Source organism: Pollicipes pollicipes, unplaced genomic scaffold (assembly GCF_011947565.3).
Source record: "Pollicipes pollicipes isolate AB1234 unplaced genomic scaffold, Ppol_2.1 Scaffold_2555;HRSCAF=2994_pilon_pilon_pilon, whole genome shotgun sequence".
Lineage (NCBI taxonomy): Eukaryota > Metazoa > Arthropoda > Thecostraca > Pollicipedomorpha > Pollicipedidae > Pollicipes > Pollicipes pollicipes.
This window is the reverse complement of record NW_023596136.1, coordinates 24545161-24567755: the sequence shown is the minus strand read 5'-3', so window position 1 is coordinate 24567755 and position 22595 is coordinate 24545161. Positions and strand designations below refer to the sequence as shown.

The window sequence follows — 22595 nt, the reverse complement described above, 5'->3', positions numbered from 1 at the left end:
ACGTGGTGGGGTCAGCCACTGCATGCCAACTCAACCAGCTGAGTCCATACCACCATCTCAGATGTGGGCAGAGCTTGGTGCATAGGTATATCACGTGCCCGATCACGATTCTGAAGTTTTTAGACGTCTGCACCCAGCCGTTTTTCTTTGATGGTGACATCGGAAAATTTTCTGATGGCCAGAATTTTGAATGCAAGTCATCCGCTCATAGTGCGCCAGTGTTTTCATGTGCCTAGACTGCATTGGTTGCTTTTCAAGAGACAATATTTGTCGCAACATTTTCAGCGGAAACAAATCCGGAATCTTCAAATACTGACTGTCAAAAACAATGCCACAAAAAACCATAACATTGCTAAAAACATAGATCCATGAAATCGGGTTTTCTCCTGTAAAGGATATCCAGAGTGAAGGCCCTTCTTTGAGATATTGCGCCTCTGAGTTCTGCTCCCGTCCGCCGGCAGCTGCCACTGCCCTGACCCGGCTTTCCCCCACATGAGTGACTGTGAACTGATCATATGACTGCTTTGCTGCATGTTGACCTGTTGGTGTGCAAAGTGTATTTTGGACACCTACTCAGTATCTTTTTCCGACTTTTGTTCCCTCACACCACAACAGAGCAAATAAATAAACTTTCGGGAAGTCGCTTGCCTTACGCGTAAATTGGTCCGAGAGAAATTCATTTATTCCCCATTCAGCATAACCGACTTGCTCAGCCTTTTATTTAAGGAGGGGCGTAGTCAGAGCCCAACCAAGGGGAGGCACAAGGTTGGCAAAGGATGCCGTAGTGGTGATACCTCCAATCGCGTATGAAGCTAACTTGTCAACGAGCTTTGCCAAAGGGGAGGCGCACAGGGTTGACAAAGACCACTGATGGCACAAGGCTCCTCCCCCACATAAAAAAAAAATGCTGGATGTAGCTCACTTTTTAACGAGAAGCACGATTTTATTAGTGTAATTATTGTTTTTACATTGCAAACAGAACAAAAACAGAAATCAAAAGCTCCTGCGAGATCAACTCTGTTTATGTTATGATATCAGTAAACTGCAGAAAGTAGGCGTGGGACGAATGCGTGGAATAAGTCACCGGCGTTCTTCATCTTGCAATGGATCAGTGGACTTTTTTTCTAAATAGATCGAACTCAGAAGCTTTGCCAGATTTTTCTGTGTTCTTCAAAGATATTGAGAGCCCTTGAACGTAGATTATAGATGAAAATGAGGTCCAAAATTTGTATTGACATATCTAGCGCATGATCAGCTTGAAGTGTTCAAAATTCCGCCGGAATCAATTACTGAGAAAAACTATGTAACATGGTTTTGAACATGAGCGCTTGCAAATCTTAGCGTCAACTTCTACGCCCGGCGTTGCAGTTTCCACAGGCCCCGCGGCATCCCCCTCGCAGATCACTCTAAACGATGGCCTACAGGCAGACGAAAAAGATGACGCATTTTTTCAACGACTTAGCACATCAGTCCGTTCATTTAGAAAACTGTCCGGGCGTGTTGTGCGACACTAGTGCGATTTTCGTGTTAATAATAAAGACGGGTCGGCCTTTACAGCGTCGCGAAGTGGTGCTGGAATCTGGTCGTGGAACTGAAAGATCAAAGGTAAAACATCTAGTTGTCGTGCATCCAGTCTAAGCTTCGAATGGCTCCAAATTATTTTGAAAGACTTTCGGAAACATTATTTCATGACGGTCTTTTTCGCACGCATGGTGCCCGTCGCCTGGTGTTCAGTATTACAAAAACTGTAGCTCCGACCATCGCTGTTCTTGCTCCTGAAATTGCAAGCGTGCAGGGTCTTAAACTGCTTTACGTGATTTGTTTCACTTGTCCATTATACAAAAGTATGAACGGTATCACGTGAAGACGGGGAGTCCTTTTCTAATTTTGTACCTCATTTCGATCCACTAGACACTTCTGAGGCCCTTCCCGCTTTCCGGGCAATGGGTCCCGGAGTACAACATGAGAGAGCATGTTATCATTACCGGCCCAAGGCTAAAAGGCCATGCTGTCCTAGCACAAGGTGCATGCTGGCCGCCATTCTGGGACACAGAGGTGGGATCCCCTGGTCTATCCGGAGGCCCTCAGAGGAATATACCATGTCATCTTGAACTCCATGAACAGATGAGACTGTAAGCAGCCATGCAAAAAAAACAAGGCTGTATGAAAAACAGAACTGAGCCTTTGGTACTAGAGGAATCTCGGGGTTGTCCCATAAATATCACCGTCCGCCGTTCTTGATAGGATAAGATGCTGTCCTTAACCACATGAAGTACCTGTGTCCGGCGCAATTTGAAGAAGGTGGCTGGTGAACTACGTAAATCGACGTGCATTTTTAAGGTGGTACGAAAGTAGGCTAAAGCATATGAAATCTACCAAGAAACTGTGGGCAGATTACATTGTGCCCCCACCTTGAAAAACGTGGGGGAAGCATGGCCCCCTGCCCCCCCCCCCCCCACGCCCTGTTCCTACGCCCACGGCTGGCATGGTCACATCCAGATCGTTCTTGGCGATGAGGCTGCTCGGAGTGTATTCGGGGAGCCTGGCAGTTGTGTGGACAACGATGAAGATCCGGATTTACAAATGGTTCAGGAGGCTCCAGATTTTTCAGGAGCCCATCGAATGGAGCTGAGCCTGCGCCTCGGCTGGGGCGGATCACGTGTAGACGACGTGTCCTGCTGTGGGAGCAGGCTCGATGGGCCTGACCGAGACGGGTCCGGTTAAGTCGACGAGTCGACTGTCGAGTCACAATCTTTCTTTGGGGTCTGCTATCCGCACATTGTGCACAGCTTGTCACTGACAACAATGTATGATAGACAAGCCCCAGAAGCGAACGCCGGTCAACACTGAGCCATCTGTTGACAGATCACGGCATTCTATTAGACGTTTTATGTTTCAGTTCAAATGGGATAACACAAACACTGCCATTGAAAGACATAAGCATAAACGCATAATCACTGTCCACATAGAATCGTTAAGCCAGGCAAAGCCCACGCCTCTCACTGAACCACAGCTTAACATCTGGATAAGTTCAGAAAGTGAGCTAATTACCCGGTTACTTCGGAGGACGTTTCACTTGGGGAAAACGAACCATGTGACTGGGAGTCAGCAAGCCCTCGATATTCTGGCCACGTGCCATCTGGCCTCGATATTCTGGCCTAATGAAATGGTCATTATCACGTAACATCCTAGACGCTAACCCATAAGTGATCATGTCGTGCAGTCGCAGGGTAGTGCCAAATCCGTTTGAAGACCTCGGCTGGTGATGGGTTCTCACTGGGGCTGGTTGAAGACGTAACGTAGCTGTATCGGAAAACGTGTATTATGAGCTTGGAGTTGTTATGCTCACAACAATCAACTTAGAATACATTTGGAGATATTGGCTAAATGACGTCATCAAGTGGACTTTGAGTATGTAGTCAAAACTCGAAAAGTTTTCAGTCTTGGTGGGAAGCTAGAAAACCTAAAAACTCGATATGTTTTGAGAGCTAGAAATAAACATAAATGTAGAACAGATGTTGTCTTGATAACGTCGTTCAACCAGTATCTCTTGGCATTTGAAGGTCGGCCATCCTCTTGAAAGGCCAACAATGCTATGTAGGGGCGCAACCGTGACTTTCTTCTGTTGGCGGGGGGGGGGGGGGGGGGTAGTGAGAGCGCATCAGCTGCTTTTTTGACTTTCTGTCAGAAGTTATCTGTGCTGAAAGCTTTTAAATGCAGGTATAAGGGGGTCGTGTCCCTGCCCTTCCCCGCCTCTTGGCTGCGTCTTTGTGTTGCCAATGTGACCGTGCAGGTGAACCATCAACGGTTCAGCACCAACGGTACAACATCAACGGTTCATCAACGGTTTGGTTAGCTGCGCCCACAAAACGTGACCATGCGGATGAACCATCAGCCCTTTCCAGGCTGCGGCTCAAGCACCGGTCGGAACTGAAATTTGCATGATTAGTTTGGGTCATGATATATCATCGCAGGAATTTCATCCGAGTATGAGGTGAGGGTGCTTGAAGACAAATCTGTAGCAGTGATTTCCACGTACATATTGTCCGTTGCCAAACATGCTCACGTATCATCTTTCACACATAACGTACCACGAGCATGGTTTTGCAAAGTGAATTAGGGGGCAGAACAGTGAAAAAAATATGACAAGAACATGAAAATGAAAAATATGGGGCTCTCAAATTCGCCAATCGTTCGTTTCTTCCCAGCTTTGGCTCACTTTTCTCTTAAAGTCAAGTTGGATGGAGCCCGAGTTAAGGGAAAGAGGTTGAAGCCGTCTCCTTAACTGAATAGGAAGTTTCACCCTTTCTCGTACATTGCACAACTAGGGACGCCGTAGGGATGACTTCGACCACTGGTTACGCTTCTCACGCGGCCGCTGACTGTACGAATGCTTTTCCCTATACTCGGCAGATGTCGCAGCAAGCGTGCCCTTGCTTCTCTCGTGTTGGCAGCAGCGAGACATGCTAATGGGCACGCACTACTCCGGCGCGCGCGGCTGCGGTGGGGCGGAAGCGGCCCGGACGGCGCGCAAGAAAACGAAGCGATTTCTGGTGGAGCGCAGGCGTGTGCTGACGGAAGTGAACGGATATCAGAGCCAAGTGAGTCGAATCAGCAATCCGGCCGTTTCTAGAATCAGCTGTTCCGTCAGGGGAGTAGCTTCGCTTCCGCGTCGTTATCCTTGACCTGTGTACCGGATACTGAGGTTTGGCTGTTTTTTTGACGTGTCTGTAAAAACGATTAGAAACTGGTCGGAGAGTTGCGCTCACGACTGTCCGCGGAGCTGTATCGCCCGTTGCGTGTCACTGAAATCGAACCACCCACAGGGAGTTAGCTGACAGGGGGTTCTAAGTCAGACGCACAAAGACAAGATAGACAAGTTTAATATACTTACGGAATGCACACGAAGATCACACGCACGCACTGCATACGCGGCATGACGCGTAGATAAGACGCATCAACTGCATAGCATCATCAGGGCTGCACAAATGGTGAATGAAAGAGTCCCATCCCACAAAGTGAGGGTGCCGAAATCAATCTTGAAGCTGATGCTTTCCATGCATCACCACAGTATTTATACTCAGCACACTCAGGGGGCGGAGGTGACACGGCTCCCATGGACTGGTTTTTACGCGCATAGCTTGACGAAGCCAGTTTGAGACCCAATTCCCTTCCAAACCGGTAAACACACGCGCTGGCAACCTTGCGGCAAAGCTCCAACGCGGCCCGATGAGCGAAACGGTTCCACCTTGTTCTATTCAAGCGTTTGGTTGAGAGACGTGACGGAATGCCAAATTGCTGTCGTAGTTGGTCTGCTCCATAAGAGCTAAAGGACGGGTCGTGTGCCTTAAAACTTGGGGTGCGTCCGCAGCGCACCAGAAATGCACATTTGTATTTGACGTCACGTATAATCTTTTCCGGGCGTGTTCGCAGCGCGCCACGATTTTCTGTCAGCGTTTTCATAACTTCCACGATAGTAGCTGCGCACGCGAAATACAAGCATTTAAAGGTGCGTTGCTTAAGTTAAGCCAACAGGATGAATATAAAGTTGAACTAGTCCGGACGCAGCCGTCGGATCACGGGCAAATATGGCCTGCTGAAAGAGGTGGCTGTGCACGTTTCACTTCATGCAATTTCATTTAATTGCCTGTTGCGCACCGCGAAACATTGCATAACTGCCGGGGAAAACAGCGCAAAGGATTGAAACTATCGCACTTATCATTTATCTAGCAGATCCACAACATTCGGGCGCTGGCATAGTATGGGCTAATGGATAATTTCGCTGGCTTCGAATTTTTCTTACGGTTCCTACAATGTTGCACTTGTATTGTCGTTTGCATCGTGTAATGCATTGCCGTAAGTGAAACTCGAACAACCAATAGACAACCTGTACAAAAACAATTTTTAATGTGATGCATGCCAGACATCAAGGAGCAAACATACCGCGTGGTTGTTCTTTTGATATTTGTGACTTTATTATTGTAGTTCACGAAGCAGCCAACAGATGTCATTAGCGTTCGCACATGCGCGGAGAATCTCCGAGATTTGACACCGGGCACGCCCAAGCGGGTGCGACGCCAGATGGGAGCTGATGGTAACTTCTCGGGCGGCATAGGCAGAGTAGACATGCCTGTCATTGGCTGCTGGGTTATTGGGACTGTAAGCAGAACCAATAAAGAGAACAGTGCCCAGAAACTTGTGCCGTCTTTTTAGGACCACAAGCCTTCTGTGGTGAAATAACTGGTGGATGATGCCAATGGCCGAAATTGCTTCTTGGGCAACCCGGCCCTGCCGACCACGGTCCTCGAACCTTCGGTAAAGGATAATGCGACCCAGCAAACGCCGGCCGTGCGCTGTCGTCGCTCCCTCAAACCCGTGCCGCTGATGCCTGCAGCCGCGGCCATTTTCCGTACCCCTTGCCAGCACATCTGACAAGAGGGAGGGAAATTTGGCTCCACGCGCGAGGTCGACCGGCCAGGTAGCCCAATCAGAGGGCAGCCCAGTGATCATTTATGTTCCCATGCTGCTCTACGGAAGCCACATCTGGCTGAGGAATATATGGTTACTTCCAAGGAAGGAATAGCGACGGAAGCAATACACTCTTAATCCGCCATTGATCGGGGGTCAAATCTGTCCCCTGTCCAAAATTCGCAATCATTCAAAAATTCCCGGAGATATCGCTGCGAAATCATCAGCTACTGCCAATTAATGAGATTTTCGCCTTATGCCAAGATAACAACTATGAGAACACAATGGATCAAGCGTAAGCGATGCCAGAATGACGTCATTTAAGCAATCACCTGAAAAAATGACTGAGTTATAGCTTGAAATGCACCACAACGCATGTTGCATGTGCCCAGGTGCCAGACCTGCGACGGTGGGCGGCGGGGCTCCTGTCCACCGCAGCGGCGCGGTGACGGGGCGACGGAAATCGTTTACGAGTTTCGCACGCAAACCAACGACACGTGACTTGCAGCGGGGTCAAAGGGAGTCAGGCGCGCTGTCGGCAGGACTGAACCGCTGACAACAACGTGAAATCGATCCAGCCGCGTATTCACCACCGAGGTAATCCACTTGACCTTGGTCTTAGACGGTTTATGGACACGTAACCGCCCTTGTTGACGTGTCTGATACTATATTTTCGGCTAAGCTCTTCCAGTTTGTGCTTAGATGGTTAAAATATGGCGGAGTAAATGCACCGAAACAGACACGCGCACCAAGGTTTCAGCTCTCATTTGCACGGCGCGTGACCGTGGATCTAGGCACGGAACGGCGCGCGTAACATTGAATACCTCCCTTCGTAGTTTGTTGGATCAAAACGCGCAATGATTTCACACCATGAGATACGCTTTTAAATGGAATGCGTTGTGGAAGCGGTCAGATATGCAAAGTACACGCTTTTTAGAATTTCACCTTGACCTGCGACCGTAATACACGATTCAGCTCCAGTTCGTTATGTGGTCTGAGACCGGACGCCACGGCGCTATCTTTTGGGATAGTGGCCCAAGGATCCATCCCGGGGGCCTGTGCGATTTCTAATCTTCCCCAATGACTTGTCGCAGCACGTCCCATGTGAGAAGCTTGTAATGTGCACAGACGACGCTCAGTTCCTTGATGCCGAGTGTTCAGCAAGCATTCAAGCCCTAAAAACTCGTGTTCACTGTTGCCCTTGTGGCACTACTGTAGTTCACCCAGAACCGACTGAAAACTAAGCCATGCAAGATTGAACTCATCATCTTAAAGTCTCGGCGCCAAAACTTCGATGTCAATTTCGCGATCCATTTGGCAATGACAAATTTCACCCTCACGGAACGTCAAGGTCCTGGGCGTAGCCATCGCTTCACATCTGGCGTGGAATGTACATATAGCCTCCGCGCTATGCTGTGGTGCTATTGTGTGCTGATGCCATGGTGTCCTGGTGCTCTTTTATCCTGGTTGGACTGGCCGGAGTCTGCCATAACCTGCGGCACCAGGCGTCTGCTGGTCGAAGCTCTCGTCTTACCTCACTGACCGGAGTCTGCCACGACCTGCGGCACCAGACGTCTGCTGGTGGAAGCTCTTGTCTTCCCTCACTGATCGGAGTCTGCCACGACCTGCGGCACCAGGCGTCTGCTGGTGGAAGCTCTTGTCTTTCATCAAATGCTTTACTCTATAACCGTGCAGGGAAATTGTACGCCAGCGTAGACAGCGCTTTCAGAAGGCGATCAACCTGGCATCCGTATTGTGCCTGGCCTGAACCGGAGTGACCATGTGTCCCCATCGCTTCGAGAGCTAGTGTGGCGTTAATTTGAGGAGCCTCTCACCTATGGTGATATTGTCACCATGCGGCAAATCATCACCGACCCCGGTTCATCTGAACTGTTGCGCGAGCGACTGCTCCGTGGCTCTGACATGTCCGCTCGCGGGCGGGTAGCTCAGAAACTATATGGGTTTAGGTATTAAGAATTGCAGGGCTGTGTACTTCACCGAATGCTCTTTAAGATGGGAATTTGACTTCAAAACCGCCTACAAATGTTGAACACTTTCCTTCATCGAACATCGAACATCGAACTCCTTCATTTAGGTGACATGAACCAAGTCAGCATTTTCTCTGTGTCATCTTTGCTTTGCATTGTGTGCGGGTAATTGTAATTGCTTTTCTCGCATGCGCTTTTACTATCATGCATTGGCCATCATGTATTGCGGATACCTTGTGGGCATTGTATTGTGCTATCACGTATTGGCGTGGACACGGATGGTGATATGCGGAGGATGCAAAATCTATGGAGTATGACGTCATGCATGACGCCGACGGCATAACTTCTTTGTCGTCCAAGTCGCTGCGAATGCACCCTCGGTTTGCTGATGAACCTATTATTCGGTTGGATCGACGGCCAGTTGTAGGCTTACTCCTCAGCCATCTTTACTGGACAAATACACAACTGCTCACAATTGTCTTTCTGCATAGACAAGTGCATTTCGCGCCCAGCCCGGATGCAGGCCATGTGACAGCCAAACAATAGACAAGCGGTTAGTGAACGGGCCGCCTTCGGCCACTTTTATTTCCTTTGTGATGGCATGACGCTATGTGAAGGCCATCACCGCTTTTTCAGAACGGAATTAGTCCAGCACGGTCGCAGGACATAGAGGCGTCGTTGTGTCAGGCTGGCTGTACTGGGCGGGCCAAAGGCTGTGCCAAAGTTGCTTTAAAGTGCTGCTGCTTTTCAGATAAAGCGGTCGTAAAAAACCTGTGTCGTAAACATGCTCTGTATTCATTGTCATCCTGCTGAATGGTGACCAATTACCGTGGCATATACATCAAGCTGACTGTGAAATGAAGGACTTGTATGCAGTTCCAGGCCCTGGCCGTTGCTTTTTGTTATGAAAAGCACCGACGTTTGGTCGTTTTCGCCTGGTCGTTGGCGGATTCACGTGGGGGTCTAAGGCTTCGCCTGTCCTTGCCACACTATTGGTTTGCGGTCTGCGGCCGTTTGCGAGTCGCTTGGAGATCGTGACGCTGCACTAATATAGGTGCAATGTAACCGCTTCCAATTCGGGAATGTAAATATACGTTTGGGTTAACAGGCACTTGCTGCATAACTGAAGTCGCGTGGCTCGTGATGGTTGCTGCGGTGGCAAAATGTACTATGAAACTTTAAAAAGTTATCTTCATCTTTAAACGTGAAAAACTTTCGTGCCCAGTACGTAGGGAATGTCCTGACACTTTGATCTTTTTAACGTAATTTTGGACGTCAATGTTTTTACTACTACAGCAGGATTGCCACAGTTGTAAAAACTTTGCTGTTATACAGTTACAAACTAAAAAGTAGCAGCTCCCAACATTTATGGCCCGGGCTTGCGTCAGGCCGATGAGGGAAGCAAGCCTCTAAATAATCGGGTAATACGATCGATTACCACGCGCGCCAGCGGCCGGCTTGCCTTCAGGGCTGTGTGTCTTGAGAACTCTCGATGTCCGTGCGATGGCTGGTTTCAAGTTGTGGATAGTAGGCATAAACATAGCGGCGAACGGTACATATAAAAGGGCCTTTGTATACCGACAGCAAAACCGTAGTTCAGGATTAGTGTCGCACGAGGCTACACATACAAGCAAATGATGAGGTTGACGATTTTCAGCGTAGAGTTCTCGTTTGGCGAAGCTAACCATAAAGTATGCAATGTTGCACTGGTCGCTAGCATCTGCCTTCTTTTTACTCGTTCTCACTTTATCCTGCATCCTCGCAATGCCCCGCTTGTCCAGGGAAAGCTACATGCACCAGTAATTAGTGGGGTTACAGGGAGTGTGTCACATGCTTACTGAGTTTCGAACTCAAACGGCCATTTTGAAGACCATTCGGTGCAGTCCACGGCCATGCCTTTCTTAATACCTAAAACTCCCTAGTTTCTAAGCGTCACGCCCGCGAAGATGCGCACCGTATTCCGTGCAGGCTATTTTAAGGTCCTCCGGGCATGCATGACTCCATCAAAATGTCATTCCAATCCTGCCACCCTACTGGCCATGCATTATTTAATGCCACCGAGAATATGATCGTCGAGTCGATCGTACCTGGCATTCGTGAGCAAGATATCCAGGTATAACGGTCATCGATTGGCTCTCAATCAATGTTGTGCAGGCTGTGCAAGGCTCAATCACGACTCATTATGATACTAAGTTAGACATCCTTTCTAGTTAGTACGGAAATAAGCCTTGCAATCAAATAACTAAAGGATGGCGCCATAACCGAGCATGTAAATACAAGTTAACAAGTTAAACCCACGGATAGGCAAATACGCAACAACGACATGAGAAAGGGTCAAAACACGAGCACATAACGATCTGTTTCAGCACCGCCACGGCCACGCCGCCAACACCGCCGCAGCCACCTCTGGGGCGATTGAGGTACTTTAAGTGAGTGCGAGGAGGGGGGAGGGGGGGGGGGGCAATTTCGCACGACCTGTTGTTAGTTCCTCAACCTTCCATGATGATATCAAACAATGACGTCTCAAGGAAAATATTTACTAGATACATACATTTTGTTGTCTTCAACAGTCTTTTCCTCTGAGAAGAATATGAGTACTTATAAGTGAGCTTATTGCATCATATCTGATGCTTGCTTCAATATCTTAAAATGTGGAACGTTCCTCAGGTGCCTGTCCGAGCAACAAGTCCATGTCTCGTATGCGGGGCCTCTGAGCGGGTTAAGTCTCGGCTGATGGACCACCTGGTGCATGTGGTTTTGAACCACCATTATCCACTTTTCTGCATCGTATTTTCCTGAAATGGTCACAACCGGCCGAAATGAATCTTATTGAAGCCAAATTAAATCGGAATTTGTCGTTAAATGCGTCGCAACGTAATCCAAAAGCAAGGAGTCTCAAACGCGAAAAGCTATTATTCAGACAATCACACGTAAGAACAGTTAGAATAAGTAGAAGCAGAATAAACGGGGGCGTTGTATCATATCACCATGCGAGAGATTCACGAAGCTTGAGAAAACGCAGCACTTAAAAGGCAGGCGTCATATCTTGGTAATTCAAACTCTTCCAAATGTGCATAGTGTCATAGTGCCAAACAACGCTCGCTAGCATTGGTAATGTCGTGAGAGAGCGTCTCCAACGACGACAGACTTCATCATCTGATGAGAAGTTAGTGTACCACAGCATCAGTGCTATATCAGGGACACCAAGCACAAACGTTTATTTACAGATGTCATTACGAAGCACGGCCTGCCGAGGTTCGCCATCAAAAGAAAAAATAAATAATGCGGCCTAAGCACTATGAACGGGTCTCAAGAATGCTCCGTGCATGGCGGGGGCTAAGTTTAGTCGCTGATATCTCGTCCCGATGCCTTTGCGTTAAATTAGTATTGGAAGCACCTACGAAATAGTCTAGTTTTATAATAAGTTTTATATAATTTTTTATAATATTATATAAATAAGTTTTATATAAATTATGTATATATATATATATATATATATGTAAATCACAATAAGTTTTAAATAGTTGAGTCTGATTTAAGCAAAATCTGTCATAGGCCTCCCCAGGGAATTGTCCTGGCCCATTACTCGTTGTGCATGTAACTGACATTTTAGGTATGAAAGTGACGTCAGCGATCTCTTGTCCCTTGCTAATAGCCCCTACCGATGATGCAAAAATGTTCTTTTCGCAAACGCATCTTGTAAAAGCATTCACAAAACTGTTGCATGGGGAAAGGGGATTCTGGGAGAGAAGCGCTTATAACCGTTCATGATGCGTTTTCTACCTCACCTAATTTATTATATAATGCGGGGCATTAACTTTGAAGTAAACTTGAAAAGAATCAGCCATTATTCTCTAAAATGCGCAAGGCTGATCTGGGCATAGCCTGTGGTAGGATGGCCCCATGCATCATGTGGGACAACACTTCACCGTTTCATCTTTACCTTATTATGTTAACTATTTCATCATGCGGGGTTTTGCTATCTCCCAGAGGACGTTTGCTCACGTTGTTGCCTCGCAATTTCATGAGTGAATTTTTGTACACATCCTGTTACTGGTTTGTACCTTTGTAGTATTTTATTAGTAGTATTAGTAGCATTTTACAAATATATTTATCAGCTATTTACAGCCTTTGCAGTCTATTTATCAATTTCGATGGGAACTTCCTACCTAACGTGCCGTTAAGCTAGAAGAAAGAGAGCGGTGGGCCCAGGACACTCCCCTGCGCAACCCCATGGCTAGCGCTGCGGAGTCGCAGGGTACCAGATCTTTTTATCAAGACATTAATTATAGACATAAACAAGACATAGACAAGATATAAACTCATTAATTCCTGTCGGTACGCTAGTTTCTCACTAAATTTAAAATTACACCACGTTTCCTTTTATTGCAATGATTGGTGCGATCATTTTTGATTGTACAGCATCACGTTCTCTTGAGTGTAGTGAAAATATACCGAAAACCAAATCCTCTTCTCCTTCCCATCCGCACACAAGCGATCAAATTGGCAGTGGGTGTCCGAATAATACTGTTTTATGCGACGTTGTTGGCTTCCATATCTTCGAGATTTTTTCATCAAGCACGATTAGCACGAATGGTCACTGAAAGCAGTTCGATGTGAAAGCAGTACCGATCGATTTAACGCGCGCGATTCAAAACAATGGAGATTATCTATGATATTTCATTATGAATAATATTTCGTTTATGAAGCTGGTTGATGAAGATTTCACCGTTGTTTTTATTTAATTGCACCAATAATTGCAAACCTAAACTTGAAACTTTTCGTGTATGGAACTTAACAATTAGTGAAAGAGGGAAACATTCCAGGAGTTGGAGTGCACTGTGTGCTCCATGCGGTTGCCGAGCTACTGCTTTCGTGGTGTTCTTCGTACATGTGTTGTAGGGTACCGGGCGGTTCGACGCGACGTAGTGGCCAACCCGTGATTTAACAAAACAAAAACAACCCTTGCCTTGGTCATTGAAGCATTGAGATGTTTCTAGTGCATTGGTACATCCTTTCGTCCAATACCTCTGGAGATGCTATCACTTTTTACCTTTGCAAGCAGGTGAGCCACAGCTGGCCAAATATCTCAATGTGCCGTGCTTTCGCTTGCTCCTCGTAAGCACCTGACTTATCAACAATATCAAAGGCTACGCCTGTACTTGTGATGGGCTACGCACTTGCAAGGCGCTGGAGAAAGCCGTGTTCGGCACCCGCAGACGTCAGACATTGATTGGGCTATGCTCGGACTGGATCAGAGTGCGCCGAGCCTCTTGGAGTTACGATTTGCTCTGCGTTAGGACATGGAGGCGGATGGCACCGGCGGCCACATCGGCTCTGCCAACTTATCTGACGTCCGCGTCGCTGCCGCTACCTTCCATGCCGGCGTGGGCGGAGCTGCCAGCTTCCAGGATCTCGAGACCATCGCCAACGTCTCCAGCTCTGGGGGACCGCCAGACAACAGCACGAGCCTTGCAGTCCACTGCACGTCTGCACCGGGCATTCCTTCCACAGCGCAAGTGCTCGCAGGTCGGTGGCTTTACCTATCAGAGGCGCGCAGGGGGACTTTTGGCGCTAGCCTCGCATCTTTGCCGCTCGCGTCATCGTGGGCTCGCGTCTTGTTCCTGTCGCTTTGCTTCGCTGGTAGCTACTTCAAGCTCAGTAGTGGTAAGGTGGCCAGAGTGTAAATGTTGTCAGACCTGTCCGTGGTCGCCCGTGTCAAACCAAGGCTTGCGCCTGGCAGCTCAAACAACCGAATGCTTACGCCCCCAGGCGCCCGAAGAACATGATAATGATGCCATGCGCCAACTATCTCACTGAAATTATATTCACATTTTATGTGGACGGTAGATTCAGAGTCAGAACAGCTATTCGAAAAAACATCTTGCGTTGCTTAAGTCACGGTATTGAGTAAATGCTAATATTGACCCCGGAATCCTAAGCAAGGGCTTTGTTACCACGTGTTCCGGCGGTAGCCACCTCGCCTGTCTCATCAGATGGTGATCCCTAAACGTAGAGCGAAGAGCGACACTTTGTTGCACCATCTCCATAGGATTCTCGGTGCACACGCGCGCTGTCATTGAAGCCGCCACCGTCTTCCCTCCGTGCCAGTTTTGGAAACTTCTGTCGTCTCCAGTCCCTGAGCTTGCCTCTCATGTGCTAGTGTCTGGAAACAGACGTTACGTAGAAAGTTATCATTTCAGGTGTCATTCATTCTGGTCAATGACCTGCTTTGTCTTCCTTTGACTACAATAGATCGTTCTTATTATGTATGCACTTTTTTCTTGTATTAATAGCTGACGTAAGCTGTTAAGTGCAGTTGCGAGAGGCATTATGCATTAAGATGACAGTGCTGTTAGCGTTATTTCCCGTAGAACAACCAGAAAAAACGTTATTCCTCGTAAAATAACCAGGAAAAAGAGATATAGATGCATTAATATTTGGCTACATGTATTTATCGAAACGAATCTACTGATGTTCTTCTCGATAAAGGCACGTAGCCGAAATACCAATACATTTATTTCTCCTTTCTTCTGATTATTCTGCGAAGCATAAGGCTAACACTTCTGTCTTATCTATATGAATAATTCAAGGGAACACAGAATGTCGAACACACGACAGTGACACATGGTGACGAATACATTTGCATCGCTCATGGCCCCGCCGCCAGACCTGGGGCCGTACCTCATCACCGTGTGGGTGCTGGTCGGCCTGGCGGTGCTGCTTCTGTGCGGGCTCCTCGTGAGGACAGCTGTCCTCGTGGGCAGACGCGCGCCCCAGCACTGGTACAGCAACATCATCTGGGTGAACTCCACTTATGCGGTGCGTGTCCCGCTGGCGCCTCCGTCGCCGGCCGCGACGTGCCCCGTGGTAGAGGTCCCCGCCTCCTGCAGCCCCGGCGGCTAACGACAGCGCACTGCCCCGCACAGCCGCCGCTGCGGGACAGTGTAGACAACTGCATGGGTGCACGCCTTGCGGTTATGTCAACAGACCGCGCTGTCGTTGACTGGTGGGGGTAATGCGTACCTTGCTGACAGTGGGGCGAGTGGTAAACACAAGAGACGAACGAACATCCATCGGCGCGAGCGTCTAGCTGTTCGTTTATCTTGTTGACTCATTAAGAGGAAATGCAGATGTGCCCTGTACCATGTCAGAATACGCCTTGTTTCCGCATGGACTGTACAATATTGTTTGCATTGAACGTTTCAATTGACACACGCCATATCCGAAACCGAGAACCACGTAGCCACCTAATCAGTGACATTTAAAATGTTGATACTTTATTCATCTATGTGCATCAGATATGCATCACATCTAATATGCGTTCGATTTCGCAAAGGACCTCGCGTTTGGCGAGCAGCACAGCTAGTTACTCGGACGTGACTCGTAACCGTGCGGCATCGTGTTCACAGTTCATGTGTCTGACAGCCCTGGGCAGCCTGGTCGTTCCTTCATCAGATGCCTTTCTGAGCGCCATAGGTGTAATGTAAGTTGTGGAATGTTTTTGATCCGACGTGTGTAAGGTAGTTTCCTCGTTGCCACCACGAAACCCAGTCTAGTTATGCAGCTTATCGGTGTCAGCTCAACGACACAAATGGTCGTTCGTTGGAGGCGGAATTATTCGAGCCTTCACTATTTACGCCGATATTCGAGATATGTCTACCCTTCGTGTTGCGGCGACGCGGGCGAGAGCCCGATCCGTGCCGCTTGCTGCTGACGTGCCCAAAACCGGAACAGACCCTGGTGACAGCGTCCACTCATCGTGACAGCTGGCGGCGGTGCCTCGAGCGTTTGCGGTGCCGACCGTAGGCTCTGACGACACGTGTCAGCAGACGGCCGCTGGCCCTGACGACACGTGTCAGCAGGCGGCCGCTGGCCCTGACGACACGTGTCAGCAGCCGGCTGCTGACCGCACGCGCCGCGCTGGTGCAGCGCGTCCGCTGGTCAGCAGACGGCCGACCCTCGCACACCTTGTCCCCAGCTACATGGGTATCAGCCTGTCCAAGCTAGTCGACCTGTGCGTACTGTACTTCGACGGCGAGGCGACGCTGCTGGCGACTGTCGGCGAGGCTCACGTGCCCTTGGCCAGCCCGCCCGTCTGCTGCTGCTGCTGGCGCTGCTGCCCTCGCGTGGCCTTGAAAAAGTGAGTTGGGTCTGGAGGACGGAGTGGTGAACGCTCGCCCGACTGAGGGGTGCTGGCGGCGGTCACGAGAAGCGAGGGGTAGGAGCTGGCGACAGTCACGACAAACGAGTATGATAAGAGGGGGGGGGGGGGGGGAGGGGCGGAGAGAAACGTTCGCCGCCCTCTCCTGTTGATGCCGTCATACGCAGGCAGAATAATCCGATTGCTGGGGAGTTTATTTGTGACTTCGTGCTGCTTTTTGCGCGTGATGGGCGAAAAACTGGTGAAACACTCCCAGCTCTACTGCCCCGCAATGGCCAGCGCCTGTGCGCTACACTCTGACAACTGGTCCCGGCTCAGGAGACCTGTCAGCTCCGTGGTGATATTCCCCGCCGATGACATGTTTGTCATCTGAACTGACCTGCCGATGCTTCCGCACCTGTCGGACGTTCGGCGTCGCCATGTTCTCGCTGGACAGCCGTCGAGCCCTTTTCCCACCCGCTGCGGCAGGTCCAGCCTGCGCATGGTGACGCTGCTGACGCACCAGGTGCCGTACAGCCAGGCTGCCTGCTTCATCATCTCGCTCTACCTCTACACAGCTGGGGTCTATGGAGGCGGACAGGTCAGGGCCTCTTGTGTATTCTACAATGCTGGCTGATGTGATAAAACTGGTTGGTACATGTTACTCTGACTGCTGACCTTTGCGCGGTGTAGCCGCCAATTTACTGCGCTTGTGATCACCGCTGACGTGGGCACAACTAAATTACAAAATGCTCTCATTTTGTCACGGAGCGTGCACACGCGGGCACGTCACGCGCACAACGGGCATGGTCATCTTTAGCTAAATGGTGTGAAGTTGGTGAGATTAGGATTTGAAGGAGTATTCTAAACAAAAATATCAGCAGCTACACGTATCATGGTTGATCAAGCATAAGCTTGACAATTTGTTGCCCACTTTATTGTGGGGACGTTTGCTTCTCCGCGCCACCTATTTTCTGGAGCTCTGATACCACTTTCCCGGTTCAAGTCCCAAGCCATAGCCCTTTATTTCGTGACCGTTTCGATCGATAGCCCCAAATGCACTGGTGACGTCATGATTCAGGTTAAGATAAACACATGCTCGGGTGGGGTTAATCTGACTCCCGAAGGATTCTCCAAAGTGGTTTCCGAACGGCGCGGCATAGTCACAGCCATTGCTTAGCTGTATGCGATTGAATAGCGGATCATTTGGTATAAAAATATTAGATGTGCCTGATAAGGTCGCTGACCAACGGCGAGTCAAAAACAGGCCTTGGATTCAATGAAGACAATTGCGAGGGAATCGTCCACTCTGATCCAAGAACGGAGTGGAGACGAAGCCATACATCTCTGAGATAGTTTTTTTGTATGATTTTGTTCCCCATGACCTGAGGAGGGGTAAATAGAGTCACTGACCTTAAATGAACACCAGTGACATTTTACTTAGAACAGGTATCTAGGTTCCGGGGCACTTTGGACACCAGTCTTGAGTTTGACCTTTTTGACCATATTTGACCCGCAAGTCATGACCTAGGAACCCCAAGTTATGACACAAGTCTATTTAAGTACAGGCCAACACACCCGGTGAATTTGGCGTCTCTACCTTGCTCAGTTTCTGAATTTTCGGGGGATCAAATTGACCTCCCCCACCCGAGCGAAGGGTATTCAGCCGGCCACACGGGTGCGCGTAAAGCATTCAAACAAAGTTGCGGTTGATTATGATTTGCCTGCAAGACAACTAGAAAATAAAACAATGACATCAAGGGTCTCATTTTGTAGACCACAAGCCGTGTTAATCGGTAGACCCATCCTTAGTTCACTGTGGCCCGATTCTGGGAATATATCTATCCTTCCCGTAGAACAAAACTTCCCGTAGGTGTAGCGCTACGCACGTATGGACCCTGTTTGTTAAAAGTGGCAGGATGTCAGATTGAGATACAACGAGGCAGGTCAAATGGTGTCAAGACACTGCCGGGAAAGGAAATAAGTTTGATGCGTGAAGTGTGTGTGTAAGCCAGGACCTCGGACAATGTGTTCTTATCCTTATAAGAACAACCACTTGGATACGTATGCAAAACAGGGAGCCCTCCAGGCGACTCAAACAACGCGGTATTTTCACAGTGGCAGGCCCGCGTTGCGCACACAGCACAACGCTGACCTGAACTGATCTACATAGTGTGCTGGTGCACTTGGGAGCACGCCGCCAGTGCGTCACTTGTGAAAGACAAAGCCGCGTGACGTGCGCCCGCCCGCGCTATTGGCATGCGTCACGAGGCAGCGCACATTCCCCCAGTCATTGTTCACGTGGCACCACCAGTCGGCCGTGTTTGTCATAGGCCGGAAGTGGTGCCGTTTGACTTATGACGTCATCGATACGTGGCGCCGCTTGACGGCGTCTGCGATGTTGTCAGGCTCCCAACGCTCGGGACGAAATGTCGGCGGAGCTGCCTGGAGGCGAGCTGGACCAGCGCACGAGCGTGGCAGACCGCGTGTCCGTGTGTCTCACCGTCTTCAACACGACCTCTTTCATGGCTGGCATGTACGGGCTGATCATGTTTGAGAAGATGACCAGAGGTCACCTGCCTGACTACCACTATCAGGTGAGCCTCGTGGCCAGGCGGAGCACTGCGGCCAGACGTCTGCTGCTGCGTTGTACTGTGGCGCTGGCAGCTGACGCCAGGCGGCGCATGTACTCCGCATCTGTGTTATACTCTGGCGCCAGCCGCTCACTCGTTATACACTAGCGTTGACAGCTGGCGCATTAAAACCTGGTGCCGACCACCGTGCGAATGATTGTTAAGACACGCAAAGCGCCCGGGCGTAACACTTGCAGGTGTGGGGTCATTGGGTGGCCGTCCGTGACTTACGTTATGGGCTTTTGACCGTTCTTTCAGCCGGCTCGCTTGATTACGCACTGGCTACGCTGGGCGAAACCGATCCTTCCTCCTTGGTGACGCTGCATTAAGCGTTGCCTCAAAAAGGTAATATCCGTTTGGCCCTTAACTGGGCAGAGGTGCGAGATAAAGACGGGTGTGCCGCCTGCGGTGAGAGGCAACGCACGGGCCTCTTCTGGCGCTATTCGGCTTTAGGGTTTGAGAACATCGCAAAACATTTTAGCGTGCTTGGTCATTGCGCCTGAGCGCAACGTTGTGCTGTACCGCGCTGTACCGCGCTGTACCGCGCGCCTGTACTCCGGTGTACTGCGCTTCGGTTGCGCCCTATCGAACACCCTCACGCCTCCATGCGCAAAACAACAAATGGAGAACCCTTGAAATCCGCTTTCAGCTCCACTCCCACCATTGGTCATCACAGAGGCTCAGGAAGCTGCTCGATGTGCAGGCAAACCAAGTTTGAGATTGCATTCCGGATGGCCTGTTAATGGTTGCAATGTACTGCTCATTAGTACAGCTCATTCATCTTCCCATGCTTCAGCTTAAGAAAACACGGTCACACAAACATTTCGTCATTCTCCACTAGTGCACGTATGCAAACCAGGTTCAAGCATGCGCAAAAAGTAAACACTCCATTGCTCTCGTAAGGCCGTTGCTAGATACCACCACATGTTCCACTACACCCTGTGTGCCATTATCCGTAGTCCCGCTAGGAAATAACATAGTCCGTTCTTTTCAGACTAAGTGTATGCTGATGAAGTTCACACTGGTGATCACCAAGCTCCAAGAGCTCATTTTCAACATATGCATCAAGAACGGAGCTGTGTCTTGCACGGATTCAATGACCCCAGAAGTTTACGGAGCCTGTAAGTTGAGACAGTTAAAGGGAGCCGGACATGGCTATGATTGGGGGTTCAGCGCATGCTGGTGATTATGGTCATTCTACACACACCACAAGAAAGTCAGGTGCGCAGCTATGCACAAGGCTTGGATAGAGCAGGCGCTGTTTGGCACACGGCATTAACGTACCAGATGCGTATGCATTATGATGGGCGCATGCATGCGTATAGTTTTAACATGTGTCCTCAACTCAGGTCCAGGCATTCCACATTAGATGCATATGACATTGCTGTCACTGTTCTTTAGTTGAGCCATGCACGCATCAATACTTGGCCAATGCTGCATATTTCACCGGTCCACCTGAACAAAGCAAATCTACAATACATTTTTGCATCTTGAGCCCGAATGTTTTTCTTTGTCACACAATAAAGCGACCACCTGAGATCCCGACACGCGGGTCGCCGTCTGCCATTCAAATTGCCGACCCTTTCGAATCCCATCGTGTGCTATATGCTCACATTTTCAACCAAGTTATGGCTAGTGCCTTCCACAAATAAAGGACGAGATGCGATGGCGCACCAACTGACGCATTTTCGATAGCAAAAGTGGCGAGGTCTAAAGGTCAAAAGAACCGGACTTCACTCATGATGGGAAGTTTGGCTCTTTACGGAGATCGCTGCAGGTGACGAGCGGCGGGCGACTTTGCAATGTCAGATCAATACGACCGGACTTCTACGGGATATCAATATATGTGTTTATTTCAGATGAAGCCTGTACACCCTATACCACAGATTGAACCTATAAACAAACGATTCGTATTACATCCGTGGGAATATGTGGCTCAATGTGACCGGATGGTCAGAACCATCGATCGCCTAGAGCGAAAGCCATCTTTGGAGCCAGAGCCGAGGTGGCGGGCGCACTGCCCGTGAGCGCACCGCCCCGCTCCCTCCGGACGCGACCCTCCAGCGTCGCTGTCCCTGCGCGTCTGCCCTGACCGTCCGCGCCGCCGACAGTCCTGCGGAACATCGCCGTGGCCGCCGAGATGACCGTGTTCGGTCTGCTGACCCACCGGACCTACCTCGACGGCCGCCAGTACCGCGGCGTCGCCAAGGAGGCGGACGCGGAGGCGTCGACCCAGCGAGCTCTCACGCCGCAGCTGCGCCCGCTCACTGGCATGGAGGAGGCGGGCAGCAAATGAGCGCTGTCAGCCCGTCCCCTCTCCCTCCCCCTGTCCGTAGGGTTTGGACGGCGCAGTGCCCCGCCGTTAGTGGCATTGTGTGGGTGAATGAATGCTGTTCCATGGCTGGTTTTTATAGTGGGGTACTTTGCTGGGATGTTCTTGTGTACTGACATGCGTTCTTCATGACGAACACCGTGCAAACACGCTGAAGTTTTGTGAATTTGTGTCGGCGAGAATCTTGAAAACCATTAAAGTCTAGCCGTTTGTTTTGTGGATGTTGCCTCGCGCTTAAGGCTATGCGAGAAAATAATGTTTGCTTCTTGTAAGGTCATGTTTTTAAAAATAAACTCACCTCACCGAGTGAAAGGTCTGCACTTCTTGAGCAAAGCAAACACCTAGTGCACCGTGTGGAGAGGACCCTGGGCTACCTTGGGAAAAACCGCGGTTTACCTACCTCCTACCAAGTTGTGTGGCGTTTGTAACTGGCATGCATTGCCCTCAGAATGTTTCATTGCACTCAACGAGCAATCTCAGATGGTCAAAAATATTCAGGGCAAGGTAAGGTAAAAAGCCAAGTAATCACAAGTCATCCCATTACAAATCTGGCGAGTGGCTATAGCCACCTCTGGGTGAATGATGCGCAATGCATAACTATTTTAACAGTGTCGTGCGACCTCAGAATCCTGCACGCACCGCATTATTCACGTTAGTCTGTCACTAAAGGCAGCTTCTTTGCATAAATACATGAACTGACCCTCCAATAGGCCAATGGAGTTGACCAGATAAGCGATCGTTTCCGGATACTAACCAACACAGCGCCATGTGCCACTTTGTACGGGTGGTTCGTCTGACAGCTCCGAGATGGCGCCATTTGCAACAAATTGTGCTTTTGGGGCACCAATCACCTCGCCCACTCTTTCGCCCTCCCCCTTATATACGGTCAGACCGCAGTGCGGAGTAAGGCCTCTGGTAACAGTTAAAGCAGGCCTGGTTGGGTAGTGTTAAATATTTTACCAGCCGCAGCAAGTTCCGCTCGCGATCGGTATTGCGCGCAAGCGGTAAGGAGCGCGGACGTCCTCGTGTAT

The 22595-nt window shown here is 49.5% G+C and overlaps 1 protein-coding gene across 1 annotated transcript; it reads left to right on the top strand.

Moving 5' to 3' along the window:
• The first annotated feature begins 4497 nt into the window (after nucleotides 1–4497).
• Nucleotides 4498–21865, top strand: LOC119104208 (organic solute transporter subunit alpha). The gene is made up of 9 exons (XM_037227877.1): nucleotides 4498–4601; nucleotides 13757–13985; nucleotides 15127–15278; nucleotides 15869–15942; nucleotides 16438–16599; nucleotides 17089–17200; nucleotides 19008–19196; nucleotides 20227–20353; nucleotides 21344–21865. The coding sequence occupies exons 2-9, from the start codon at nucleotides 13760–13762 to the stop codon at nucleotides 21526–21528; spliced, it is 1227 nt and encodes a 408-aa protein (XP_037083772.1). The 5' UTR covers nucleotides 4498–4601; nucleotides 13757–13759; the 3' UTR covers nucleotides 21529–21865.
• Nucleotides 21866–22595: the final 730 nt, after the last annotated feature.

What these genes read in the sequence shown, in the direction of transcription:
- LOC119104208 (XM_037227877.1), top strand. Translation starts at nt 13,760, where the DNA reads ATGGAGGCGGATGGCACCGGCGGCCACATCGGCTCTGCCAACTTATCT. An exon ending in CTGAGCGCCATAGGTGTAAT is followed by an intron (nt 15,943 to 16,437) that starts GTAAGTTGTGGA and finishes CCTTGTCCCCAG; the next exon opens with CTACATGGGTATCAGCCTGT. An exon ending in CCTCGCGTGGCCTTGAAAAA is followed by an intron (nt 16,600 to 17,088) that starts GTGAGTTGGGTC and finishes CCGCTGCGGCAG; the next exon opens with GTCCAGCCTGCGCATGGTGA.